Source organism: Varanus komodoensis, unplaced genomic scaffold (assembly GCF_004798865.1).
Source record: "Varanus komodoensis strain SLA01 unplaced genomic scaffold, ASM479886v1 scaffold19, whole genome shotgun sequence".
Lineage (NCBI taxonomy): Eukaryota > Metazoa > Chordata > Lepidosauria > Squamata > Varanidae > Varanus > Varanus komodoensis.
In genome coordinates, this window is record NW_025335550.1 from 9035289 (window position 1) to 9047732 (window position 12444).

At 43.0% G+C, this 12444-nt stretch overlaps 1 protein-coding gene across 2 annotated transcripts in view; it reads left to right on the top strand.

Moving 5' to 3' along the window:
• CDH13 (cadherin 13) overlaps window positions 1–12444 on the top strand; it is a 502431-nt gene that overhangs the window by 478102 nt on the left and 11885 nt on the right. For both annotated transcript variants that reach the window (XM_044427973.1, XM_044427974.1), the window contains one exon: window positions 9680–9910. In XM_044427973.1, coding sequence (XP_044283908.1) covers window positions 9680–9910 — 231 coding nt within the window. The remainder of the gene's footprint in view (window positions 1–9679; window positions 9911–12444) is intronic.

The window sequence follows — 12444 nt, forward strand, 5'->3', positions numbered from 1 at the left end:
TATTAAGATTTAACAGGAGGGGCAGTGAACTTTCTCAGTGTCCAAAAGCTAGAACAGTGTCCGGGGCCTCGTGGCCTTTACTTGTTAGGAAGAACACCAGGAATAATTGCCTCGGAGCTGCCTTCCCCAAGTGTTATGTAGAGAAGTGCTGCTTTTTCTGTGGAAACAAAACTGTTCACCTTGCTGAAGCAGGTTAGTGCCTTTGGAACAGTGTGGGAGAAGAACTTTACAGAATCCACTTCAGTTCAAGTGGCTAAATTGGACAAGTGGTTAAGGAGATAAGAAAACAGGAAGAGCAATTGCACCAAGGGTCCATCCGTCCGTCTGTCCGTCTCTATCCATCTCTCTATCTATGGCATTTTATACCGTTCCTATTTAGTCTATGGCTCTCAGGATGGTTTACAACATATTTGTAAAAATCTAGTCCAGAATTCTTTACAAACAGTGGCCAAATAGCTTCCCATGGGAAGGCCACGGTTATGAATACAACCCTTCTGTCCATCTTCCTCAGCAACAGGTGGACACAGGCATCCAGGCTTTTCCACTGTAGGAAGCATAAAGCCGCCAGGACTGGTAGATAGTAATAACCTTCTGCTCCAGAACTTGCCACCATCCGGATTGGTGGCCACCACTACGCCTTGCAGAAGTGAGTTCCATTGTTGAGCTATCAAGGAGTTCCATTGTTGAGCATCAAGGCGTCTTCCTTTTACCTGTCCCGAATTTCCCATTGATCAGCCTCATGAGATGGCCCAATGTTCTAGTATTACAAGAGAAGGAGAAATGTGCTTTCCCGTCACCACACGCTATTAGGTAGGCCTTTGGGGACTGATTCCCCAAGCATCTGTAAACGTCAGCTCAGAGATAGCAAAGGAATGTGGTGCTGGTGACATGCAGAGGAGCAAAACTATTGCTATCTGATGTTGGACCTGGATGTCACCTAGTAAATAAACAGGAACCCCTAGTTACTTTGGCTAACTTATTTATTTATTTATTTATTTATTTATTTATTTATTAAAACATTTCTATGCCGCCCCATTCGCCGAAGCCTCGGGGCGGCTCACAACATTAAGTTAAAATACAAACATTAAGTTATAACATTAAGTTAAAATGTTTGTAAAATGCAAACATTAAGTTAAAATCCAAAAAATAACAATATAAAATAAGTCGCCCTGGCCAGATAAAATCCAATAATATTAACAATTAAAATGACGCTTAAATAAAAAGGTGAGGTCTATCGACTTTGTTCGGATGTTGCAATCAAATAGTGAAAATGAGTCCCAGCCATGACTGACCCAGCTTTAAAGACCCACATGTTCCCACAGATATGGAGAAGAATCCCACCCTTTGTTTTTTCATGCAATAGTGATTTTTTAAAATCGAGAACTGTTGGTGCTGCCAGGTATTTATCCTTGATTATTAACCCCGGATAAGTGAGTGTAGACCTCTATAATGATCCAGCATTTTTAGGACCAGTGTTAAAGGTCAGCACAAGCGGACAGTTGCCAAGGGCCCTGCAGGAAGTCCAGTTCCAAGAGTTTTCTGGAGTTTTCCCTCCTTTTCAGCAGTTGTCGCTTGCTTGGTCATTTCCTCCTTGCTCTGACCCAGACAAGGGACCCCTGAGGAGGAGCTGTAGGGGTTATGGTTAAGCCAGTGGTAGCAAGGATGGGAAAGACGAGGAGCAAGGGCAGCTGGGGAAAATGGTGGTGAGAAGATGTGCAGTGAAGAAGGCGATCCATTGGGAGTTTCTTATCCAAGGACCCTCAGCCTAGAAAGCACCAGTCATTTTCAGAGAGGTACACATGGATTTCTGCACAAGGAGCTTACAAATATTCATGATTGGCTGTATTCCTTTCCTGCTGTCTCATCTTATTAATCTTTGCACGCAAGCTTTCAGATTCTTCCCCCCACCAACCACGGACCATCCACGCTGATAGCATGCTGTGTTGTGCTCTGTTTTAATCAAAGCTGCTGCTCCTTTCTTTCCTTTTTTCTTTGCTGCTCTTCTAAGAAGAAATGACATAGTTTTGGTCTGGGCAGCTCCGTGACAGGTTCAGAATCATCTTTGGATTTTTGTGAAGCACTCTTTCAATTTTAGTTTCTCCTTCCTTTCACCACCATATGAACTTTATCGGTGTATATACTCCGATATATTACAGAACACAAAAGCAATCTACAAAGTGCACACTGTGGCCATCACCTCCCTAAAAGGCAAAGGGAAGACAAAATGAAAGAACTGGGGGCAGAAAAATCCAAGCCAAAGCTCAAGGTCATCAAGGTCATTCCAAGCCCAGATTGTGCTCTTAGATACATAGCAGTGAATTCAGAATAAATCCCATTGTCTCCTGTAGAGGAACTGTGTACGTGAGCTGGGTCAGAATGCAAGGCATTGATTTTTTTTAAGTATTTAAGTTTTCAGTGACTTCTTGGAAAAAATACAAATAAAAAGGTATGTCCATGAAATCAGCTTCCTCAGCTGTGCTCCAGGGAGTTCCTTAATGTGGAAGTTCTGTGACACTTAGTGTAGAAAGAAAGGATCAAGCCAACAGTGAAGGTTGGTGTGGGATCACAGAAGTCGGTGGGTCATAGAAGACCAACCTGATAGGATACTTCAGAATGTGTCTGGGTATATTTGCATGTGAATGCCCAAATTCCAGAACACACGCCCTGCTATAATAGGTCGGTCCCATTTCACATTCTTTCCAGGCTCCCTCCATCTGGTCCACCTTCAAATAGGGGTTCAAGTGTGCTTCCACCACTATCCTGATAGCATTCTCTCTCTCTCTCTCATTCTCTCACATACACACACACACACACACATTTTTCCCCCAAATGGAGGGGGACAGCTCAGAAACTGTGGTGTGAAGGCCAAATTCTTCCAGTCACCACCATCTTCAGTTTTCTCCTTGTGTGGTCTCAACTAGGGTTAGACTCCAAAGAGAGGGAGAATTTCCCCCATGTGGACCAGCGAAGAAGTGTGTAATCTAATAGCAGACGATTTCATTTCCTAAGGCAGTAATCGAGGGTCAGAAGTGGCAGATGCAAGAGAAGCAGGAGTTGAATTTGGGGACAGCCCTCAATGGGCCACTGGTCCATGTAGCCCGGTATTCTCCACACCAGGGATGAAGAATTTGTGGTAGTCCAGAAGCTGGTGGATCAATGAGCAGTCCCACCGCTACTGTCTCCACCACGTGGAGGAGTGTGTCTTCTCTGGAGTAACCCCATGGCTACTGCCACCGATCACTTCTGCTGACACCTGAAGCCCACACCCTTTAATCTGGTGCAGCCTTTAGCCTAAGGTAGCTGTTGTTTAGACATGAGACTAGATCAGAGGTTCAGGTATAGTGAACAAAGCTGTTAAATGCTGCATTAAAAAGAAATGGCACAGGAAAGTCTATCAACTTATGGATACTGTGACTTCAAAACAGCATTTCACCTTGTTGCTACAATTACCAATCAGATTATGGAAGCTACAGTTCCTTACCCTCACCATACCTGAAGCCAATTCCCTACCTAGCTGGAACCTTCTCCTGTGCCCATCCTTTGCCACAAACTAATCCTAGCAAAGTAGCATTAAACAGCAGGAACAGTGAGAACTTTTATTGCTAGCAAATCAGATTTCACAGATGAGATTCTTAGCTCCCACTGCAAAAGCTTAACAGTCGCAACTTTCCAGAAATCATATAGCTTATGGCAATTGGCTACAGGCTCAATATTTAATTCAAAGATCAGTCAAAAGTTAATAACTATAATCATGTCGCAGATCAATAAAACTTGGTTTCCCTCTTGCAATCTCTTTAGTTCAGCATATAGGGCCAGGGCTAGAATAATTTCTGGTGCAACCCATCCCAGACAATCAAAGACGAGGATTCTAGAAAAAGACCTGAGCAAATCCACACAGAGAGACATTTGCTTCACCCTGAAATCTTTGTTGGGACCTACATACTTCGTGGGTCACAGCCAATCACATCTAAAAGTCAAAACATAGTTCAGGACAAGGTTCACACATGCAAAGCTTTTTTTATCGCCGTCACTTCTGCTTTCAGATTTGTGAGCCTCAGGGGTCAGGGCACAGAGAAATCCAAAAGGAATTGTCAGTCCAAAGCAGTGTGCTCTCTGGGCTATCCATACAAAGATAGTCATTCTAGGGCAAGCAAAAATTCAGGGTCTACAAAAAGTACAATATTTTCATCATGCAATGTTGTTATACAGGAATGCAGCCATAACCAAAGGCCATGGCAGGTTTTAAATGATTCACAGATTAGACAGACAATTTGGGCCAAAAAGATTGAATCAAGGGGAAACATGTTTCCTACTCCTCGGGCAAAGGGAAGTCTCGAGCATGAGAAGTGGCAGATGGGAAATGACTGAAGATGAAAGAGCGACATTAAAGGCTATGCCCCCAGCAAGGGCCCCCAGCCTGATCTTTGGCTTAAAAGCAAGGGTGGAACTGAATGCTACGATCCCTAGCAATCCATTCCATAGAAGATAATAGTCCATAAATGAAATCTATGTCAAACAGAGTGCTCTAGTCTACCCTCCTGAGTAGATATACCAAGCCATGCGATACCTCCAAAACAACCCCTCCTTAGTTTCTCATGGAGAGGCTGTTAGCTGTCTTAACTAAGGGCATGCCATTTAAGACAAAACTAACAATTAGGCAGGAGCAACTTGACATAGACTCAAAAAATTGTAAAGCTGGAAGGGTCCACCCCCTGCTTGGGGTGGGACGCCAAGTCCAAGCATCTTGGATGCTTCACATGTAGGAGAACCCATGGCTTCCCCCTGCATTTGTTGGAGGAAACAGAGATAAGCTCCCATTAACCTAACAGGCTGGTTAGGTCCAAAGCAGCCCCATACCCCACTCCAATTCTATTCCCTGTTGCATGAATAAGGCCTTCCTACTGCTGAAGTAGGTTTCAAATGCTTCCAAACCAGTTCTGATCAGCTGCTGACTGTCAAGTATAAAGCCCTGTGCTGCAGTGTGGCTGGTTCCCAACATACCCTTGTGAGCAGTGTGTGAGATGTAGTTTTGCACAATTTACCAGACTTCCTTGGAGACTTCAGTCTGGTGCAGGAGCTCACTGTGTCTCTAGACCACCACCAACCCAGACCAGACCATGTCTCTTCCTGTCAATGCTTGCTTGCCTTCTTCTGACTTTTCTTCATTTGCTTCCAGGCAAGGGATGGGAATTGGAGCTTTACCATCAATCTCCTGAGAAAGGACCACACCAGATGCTCTTGGAAGTCAGGAAAGTGGCTCAGAGCAGGTTTAGGGAGACGTTTTGGGGCAGGGTGGAAAGGAGACTGGAGCAAACAGGATATGTTATGGTTATTGTTTTTAGTTTTTATTTTATATTGCACTGTGAATTGCCCAGAGAGTCTTCAGCTATGGGACAGCATTCTAATGCGATAAGAATGAATGAATGAATGAATGAATGAATGAATGAATGAATGAATGAATGAGCAAGCCTGTTCAAGCAGCCATCCCTCCCCCTTGAAAACATCCAGTTGGGCAAAGAAGCACACCCATTGAAAAGGCAGAGCGGGATGGAAAGGAGGCAGAGAGAGCTCTTGCTCTGCATTGGATAGAAGCCATCAGGTTCATGGTCTTACAGGAAGCAGAGCAGGTTTGCATCCCAAGAGTTTTCCAACTGGGGAATGGCCCGACCTTCCCAAAGAAGTAATTACGTGTACTCTGCATGGTCCTGTCTCTTGTCAACTTGGTCAACCTGTCTTCTTTATATTTAACCACCAGCAACCAGGCTATTGGGTAGTTGCCCTTTTCCCAACCTGAGCCAGAATGACCAAAATGACGATATTCTACTTAGCTTGGTGGTTACTTCAGCTTCAACTGAATCCATTTATCTGCAGCTTCTCTTTTGATGCATTTTTTACAGCAAGTTGTTCAGCAGTTTTGGTTTATGACCTTGACATTTGCTTGTTTTTCTCTTGAAATTTGGGTGTATTTTGCGTAATTGGTTATAAATAATATACATGCATAAAGAATACACATAGTAAGTAACCAGAATGGATAGCAGGCAATTTTCTCTTCCTCATATCATACAAATTAGCCAAGAGATCCCTAAAACATGAGAGAAAAAATGACATGGAACCAAGACAAAGCAAATGAAAACAATATCTGCATTTGGCAAAAAAGGCCATATTTGCAATGCCAATGGACTCTTAATTTGTTTTTAGAAAATGGGATGGGAAAAAGACATATTGTTAATATAAGATAACAAGGCCAGCACGAAACAGTGTCATCCTAGTGTGGAAGTAATTCAGCTGAATTAAAGATAGTGATTTAATTAAGCCCATGAAAGACTGACTTTTATGATCTTATTTCAAATATCCAAATGTCTTTTCATCAATTCTCTTCTCTGACTTGGCTTAATAGTATATCAAGAATAAAAAAGAAATGTATAGCAGCCTCTTTTTAAAAAATTCAATTAGCCCTGCTATAAATGAAGAATAATTTCTTTTTCATTAAAAGGCATTCAACCCTTACCCCTTATGATGAGAGAGAGAGAGAGAGAGAGACAGACTTTGGAATCCTGGCCACTCTGCCTCCTTTATGCTTTTATGTGTGTGTGACAGATATGGTGTCACCCCTAGGATAATTTATCATTCTAACAACTATCATTTTATTACGGTGTTTTCTCAGACCTGAAAAGTCTCTGTGTTAGTTTTCCTTTCCTTCCCATCTGTCAAGAGCTACTGCAAAAGAGTACAAGCTTCTGCAGCAAATTTCTGGGGATTTCCAAGACTGGTGATATTTGTGTAGAGTATCAGCAATTCAAACTGTGTTCTTCAGGTCAAGATGGTGATAATTTAAGTTTGCAGTTCAGAGAAACAGTCCAAAGACTGGATGTAGGAGAATTTCATTTTGGTTGATATGTGACCATAATTTGTCCTGTTCATTCCCCCAAGGGAAGCCCATTCTGGGGACATGGCTTGCACATTCCAAAGCTTGTGATGTGAGCATGAGACATGGTTTAAATTGGCTGGTAGGTTGTACTGAATAAAATATGTCTTCCATCTAGTGCACAGGCATTCTGCATCAAAGATGCAATGCTCAAAGAGTGTGGTAAGCAGTGGACTCCATGCCAACAACTCTATGATTCCTACAAGTCACACTACCCTCGAACTCTCTCTGTGTGTGTTCAGGATTCATAGTTAATTTGAAATCAACGGAGCAAGAATTCCATGAAGTTTTGACTCCATAGTTTTACTGTCGACCATCATTTGGCTCTTCATTGCATTTGTATGTGTATATGTCCCACTGGAGTTGATTTAGCGGAGTATGACCAAGTTGCTTTTTCAAAGAGAACTGTGGCAAAAAGGGCTCACAATCCATGTCAAACGATCGAAATACAAGATCACAAAATATATTGACAAAATCAAGTATAAGGACATTACACAGAAGACCAAGGTCAAGAGCAGCCATGCTAATTGTATTCTTGATCGCTATGTTTGGTGTGAAGGGTGGGCAGTGAAGAAAACTGATAGGAAGAAGACGGATCAGAACATGGTGCTACAGGAGAGCATGGTAAATACCTTGGAGGGATGGAAACATGGACCAGTGGATCCTAGGTCAAATCAAGGGACTGCAAGCCAAAATGACAAAACAGAGGCCTTTGTATTTTTGGGCACAGGATGAGAAGGCAGGACTCACTAGAGAAGGCAGTCATGGTGGGAAAGAGAAAGGCAGAAAAAGAGGAAGACCAAATATGGGATGGCTTCATTCCAGTTTACAAGCAGAAAGATATCTCACAGACACTACAGAGGCATTCCTTGGTAGCATCATTTTAAGCCAGAGATAACTTGATGGCACATAACAGCGAGCTGACCAGTTCGTTTAGGATGGTTGAAACAGAAAGGGATCCCAAAGGATCTCTCAACTTAGAAGAATGGACAACTGAATGGTGTCACGCAAGAAAATGAAAAGTGATTCTCATTTCACACATGGAGTGATGGGATCTGATCTGAACACGACTGACCAGGAAATAGATCTTAGTGTTGTGGTAGAGAGATGACAACTAAGTGGTGGTCACCTTGACAGATTCCAAACTGGGCATAATTAGAAATGGACTTGAAACTGCCAGTATGATAATGTTGGAGTTATAATATCTGTGTCACAAGTACACTTGGAATACTAGCTCTTCATATCATAAAAGGGCTCTGAAGATGCAAGTCTGGATGCAGGATACTTCTCTCTTTCTTGGAAGGGAGGAATGATTACAAATGCCAGTAATTAATGGAAAGGGCATGTGTTTCCTTTAAAAGACAAGGAAGGGAAACCCTTTGGGAGCAGTGGCTAAAGAAAACATGCATGGTGAGAGAAAGAGATGAAATGAGAATGAGAAATCACACTTTTTGCTTGTATATAAGAGTCTTGGATCAACTTTGGAAAGTGACAGAAACTTATTACTACCTGTCAGCAATCTGTTGACCTATGTGAAATAAGGAGCTGGCAGATCTGCTCTTAGAAGAGACATGCTTACCTAGGAAATGCTTCTAGCAATAACTTCAGGGGATCTCTCTAACACAAGGCTAAAGGTTACATTGGCTGGATAGTATGTAACCTACCTTCTCAAGCCCTTTTTCAGTTACCTCTGGCATAGGTATCAAGTGCATTGTCTGTCAGTTGGAGGAAATTCCTCTCCGATATCAGAAATGGGCGTTGCACAAGTCCTTTGCTATGCCTTGCTGTTGTTGCTAGTCGCGAAGTCGCATCTGACCCATCGCGACCCCATGGACAACACTCCTCCAGGGCCTCCTGTCCACCATCCCCCGGATCCACCCAAGCCCACACCCACTGCCCCAGTGGCTCCATCCAGCCACCTCATTCTCTGCCGTCTCCTTCTTTTGTCGTCAATGCTACTCTCTACAAAACCAAGCTGCAGCAACAGTGCCATGACTCTGATGGACTCATCTGGTTTAACAGGGTTGATTCAGTCCATGTTCATAGTCTTGAAGACTGCATAGAACTATCTCCAGCGTTAAGAAGTGGATGGTGTGATAAGAAACATTTGTACATCCCAAGCAACAACAACAACTTTGGAACATGGAGAGATCCATTTGCAGTAAATTATGGAAAGAGAGTATACTGTTATTGGCCCAGAAAACCAACTTCTGTCAGGTCACGCATATTGCAAAACTTCAGCTCTTTTAGTAGAGTAAGTGAAATAAATGGGGCATCCCAGTTTAATGCCATTGTGAAGGTGAATTCTATGCGCAGCTTGCTTAATGGATACTGAGTAAGCTCATAGGTCACAAGCCCAGTCCCTGAAACCTCCAAGTGAAGCTACCTGCGGTCTGCTAAAGTAAACCCCATTGGCTTCAGAGGGACCTACTTCTGCGTAAATATGGACGGTGCTCTTAGACTCTTACTCATAAATGATATTTTCTATTTCTATTGCTCATCAGGGGATTCATTTTCATTTCAGTCGCCAAAGCAGCCTGCACCGGTGTGAAGCAAAATACCTGTAAAAGCATTGTTGAGCAGCAAATAATGTCTCCCATGAAAGTCTTCCATGAAACATGAATCACTGGAGTATGGTGCACCGATCTTGAAACATGAGCACCTTGGTCATGTGCAGTGGGCGGAAGGTGGGTGGAAGGGATATGCTCTGTGCATAAATAGACCATCTGTTAATGTATGTTACTTTTTCCATAGGTAGCCCTCCTGCAACAGGCACGGGGACGTTGCAGATTGTTTTGGCGGATGATAATGACAACGCCCCCTCTCTTTATCAAAGGGAATCAGACGTGTGTGAAGATGCCAAAGATGTTAAAGTGGTCTTTGGAGCCTTAGATAAGGACATTCATCCTAATACAGAGCCATTCAAATTTGAGCTGGGCAAACAGTTTGGTCAGGATAAAGCATGGAAAATCACCAGAATCAACAGTAAGTCCATAAGGAACAGTAAGACTTTTTTTAAACCTTCCTGAAGTCCTTTCCTCTCCCCTGGTAAGAGTCCCCAACTGGGGTCAATGAAACTGCTCGTGCTTTGGACTTTGCTACAGTTCAGATGCTTACTTGTAATATTCTCTTGATATCCAAGGCTACTTTGCTAGGAACACTCATGAGCTTGTGTGCGGCAATACCTCTACGCCAGTAGGAGAGCAGAAAAATAGCTACCGATACCTACCAAAAAGCTAGCCTTTTTTGAAGAGGATCCACTAGGAATGTGGGCATCAGTCTTGGTCTCAGACATATGCATTTATTGATAAATATGCTGTATCCAGTTTCTACATCATTCTGAGTATTTTTTCTTTATGCATTTATGCCAATACGTATATTTCTGGGTGGGCATGTCGTGAGTGGAGCTGGCTGGAACCAGGGGTCAGACCTGGTGGCCCCGGGGGCCCCTCTGGCTTACTCCGTTTCTTTGTTTCTCACAGGCAATTTAGATATGCAAGTTTCCCTAATACATGCATTCTTGTGCCCATCTTTCCCTTAACATGCACATTTCATATGTGCCTTTTTCATAATATGCACATGTTTCTTTGAGCCAGGGCACGTATGAAAAATGAATAGAATATGAAGAATAATGCTTCTGCTCCACATATTAAACTGGGAGGTACAAGCTGGTCCATTTGCTTGAAAATATGGAGCAAACTGAATTCTATGGCATCCCGAAATCCATTTCTCTGTATGTAAACTTGGTCTTAGCCATAAGGATAGCAATAATACCAGCTCTGGAATGTCAAGGAACTACCTCATCTAGGCATGAAACATATAAATCAGAATACATCACTTTCAACCCAGAATTAGCAGGGAATGGCTGCAAGACATATGTGTGAGGAGTTTCATCACCATGCCCATTTTTGTATGTGCAACCTCTTGCACAGGCTGAAATAAACCTCTCTGTTTCCTTCGGTCTTTCCCAATCTGGTCTTTTCCAGATGTGTTGGATAGTTTAACACCAGCTAGCATGGCAAATGGCAGGGTTAAAAGAATTTGCCATACCCCTTGCAGAATGGAACTAGTTGAATAAGCTGCTGTATATGTAGAAGAATTATTCTGCATGAACTCTTCATGCTGGTATTGGATGCAGAAGCGGACTGTCAGATTAGGACATGCATCACAAAAAGCTCTTTCTGTCTTGAAAGAATAATCATGAGATTCCATACATCGGCCAAGCAAACTTTGCTTCGAATATTTCCATATATATAATCCGCTTCTTTCTTGGATTTTGATTTTGCTTCTGAGCCAACTCCCTTGCACAATTCCCCTCCCCATAAAACTCTAAGAAGGTATGCAGGTTTTGTGTTGCATTCAAGAGCATAGCTTTGTGCAGGAAAAAAAACCCCACAGAATCTTGGGGTAATTTGAAGGTAGATTAATGTATTGATGAAGGCAGTCCAATGGAAATTGGGTCATGGGAAAGAGCAAACTTCTAACAAAGATTCAGAGGTGGTTTTTGAAAGTATAGCCTGCAGTCATAACACTCAAATCCTGACCAAAGTCTCCTTGATAGACTTCAATATTTGCTCAGACATAAACCTCTCCAACACTCCAAGGAGTGAAGGAAGTCAAGAAGCTGACTGGTTTCTACTGAGGAACGGCTGCAAAGTAACATTTACTTAGCAAGCCCCTGTGATTTTCCTGGCTCCTCCATGGTATTGGAGAGCATTCTTTAGGCTGGTGTTGAAGATGAAATCTCGGAGGATGGTGTGGACCTCCCATCTGGGCTTTACTGGGTGCTAAGGTAGCTCTACTTAGGATTCTCCCAAAGCCCGGTGGGAGAAGCAAACACACAATGGATTTTTGAATGCATAAGCTCCAGCTGTTGCTTGGAACTGTCTCCAAATGGAAACAGCTTTTAGGAGAGTCCCAGTGTGTATTTCAAGAGAAAATGCACAGTTCATATTTTGGGACAAAGTATGCACCCAAGTATTATTTGGGAGGGTGTTCTGTTTTCCCCTATAAAATTGCACCAATTAATGAGAAATTGAAGGAATAATGATATGGGAATGTACCACACAGAAGTGATATGGACCGGAGATTGATCTTTTCCAGCCCATAATAGCAAAGACCGTGGCTATCATCATCGAGTGCTTTCAAACGTTCAAGTCTGAGCAACTGGGAATCCTTCCAACAACCCTACAAACAAGTCTGTACATTTATCCCCCCTATGGAGGATGGGGTATGGATCATTAAGGCCAAGTGCCTGTTTACTTCTCTGAACATGTGACAGAGCCCATATTCAAACCGGGACTGCTCCTTGGCTGCTTTTCCATGCCTTCCGGTTCAGTTTCTACAGTTTCATTTTAATCCTTACGGAGTAGTTGCTGTCATTCATATATGCCCAGCCGCCCCTTGAGATCAGCAGGAGAGGCCCTCCTCCGGGAGCCCTCAGTGAAGGAAATTAGGAGGGTGGCTACTCGGAGAAGGGCTTTCTCAGCGGTGGCGCCTAAGTTATGGAATGCGCTCCC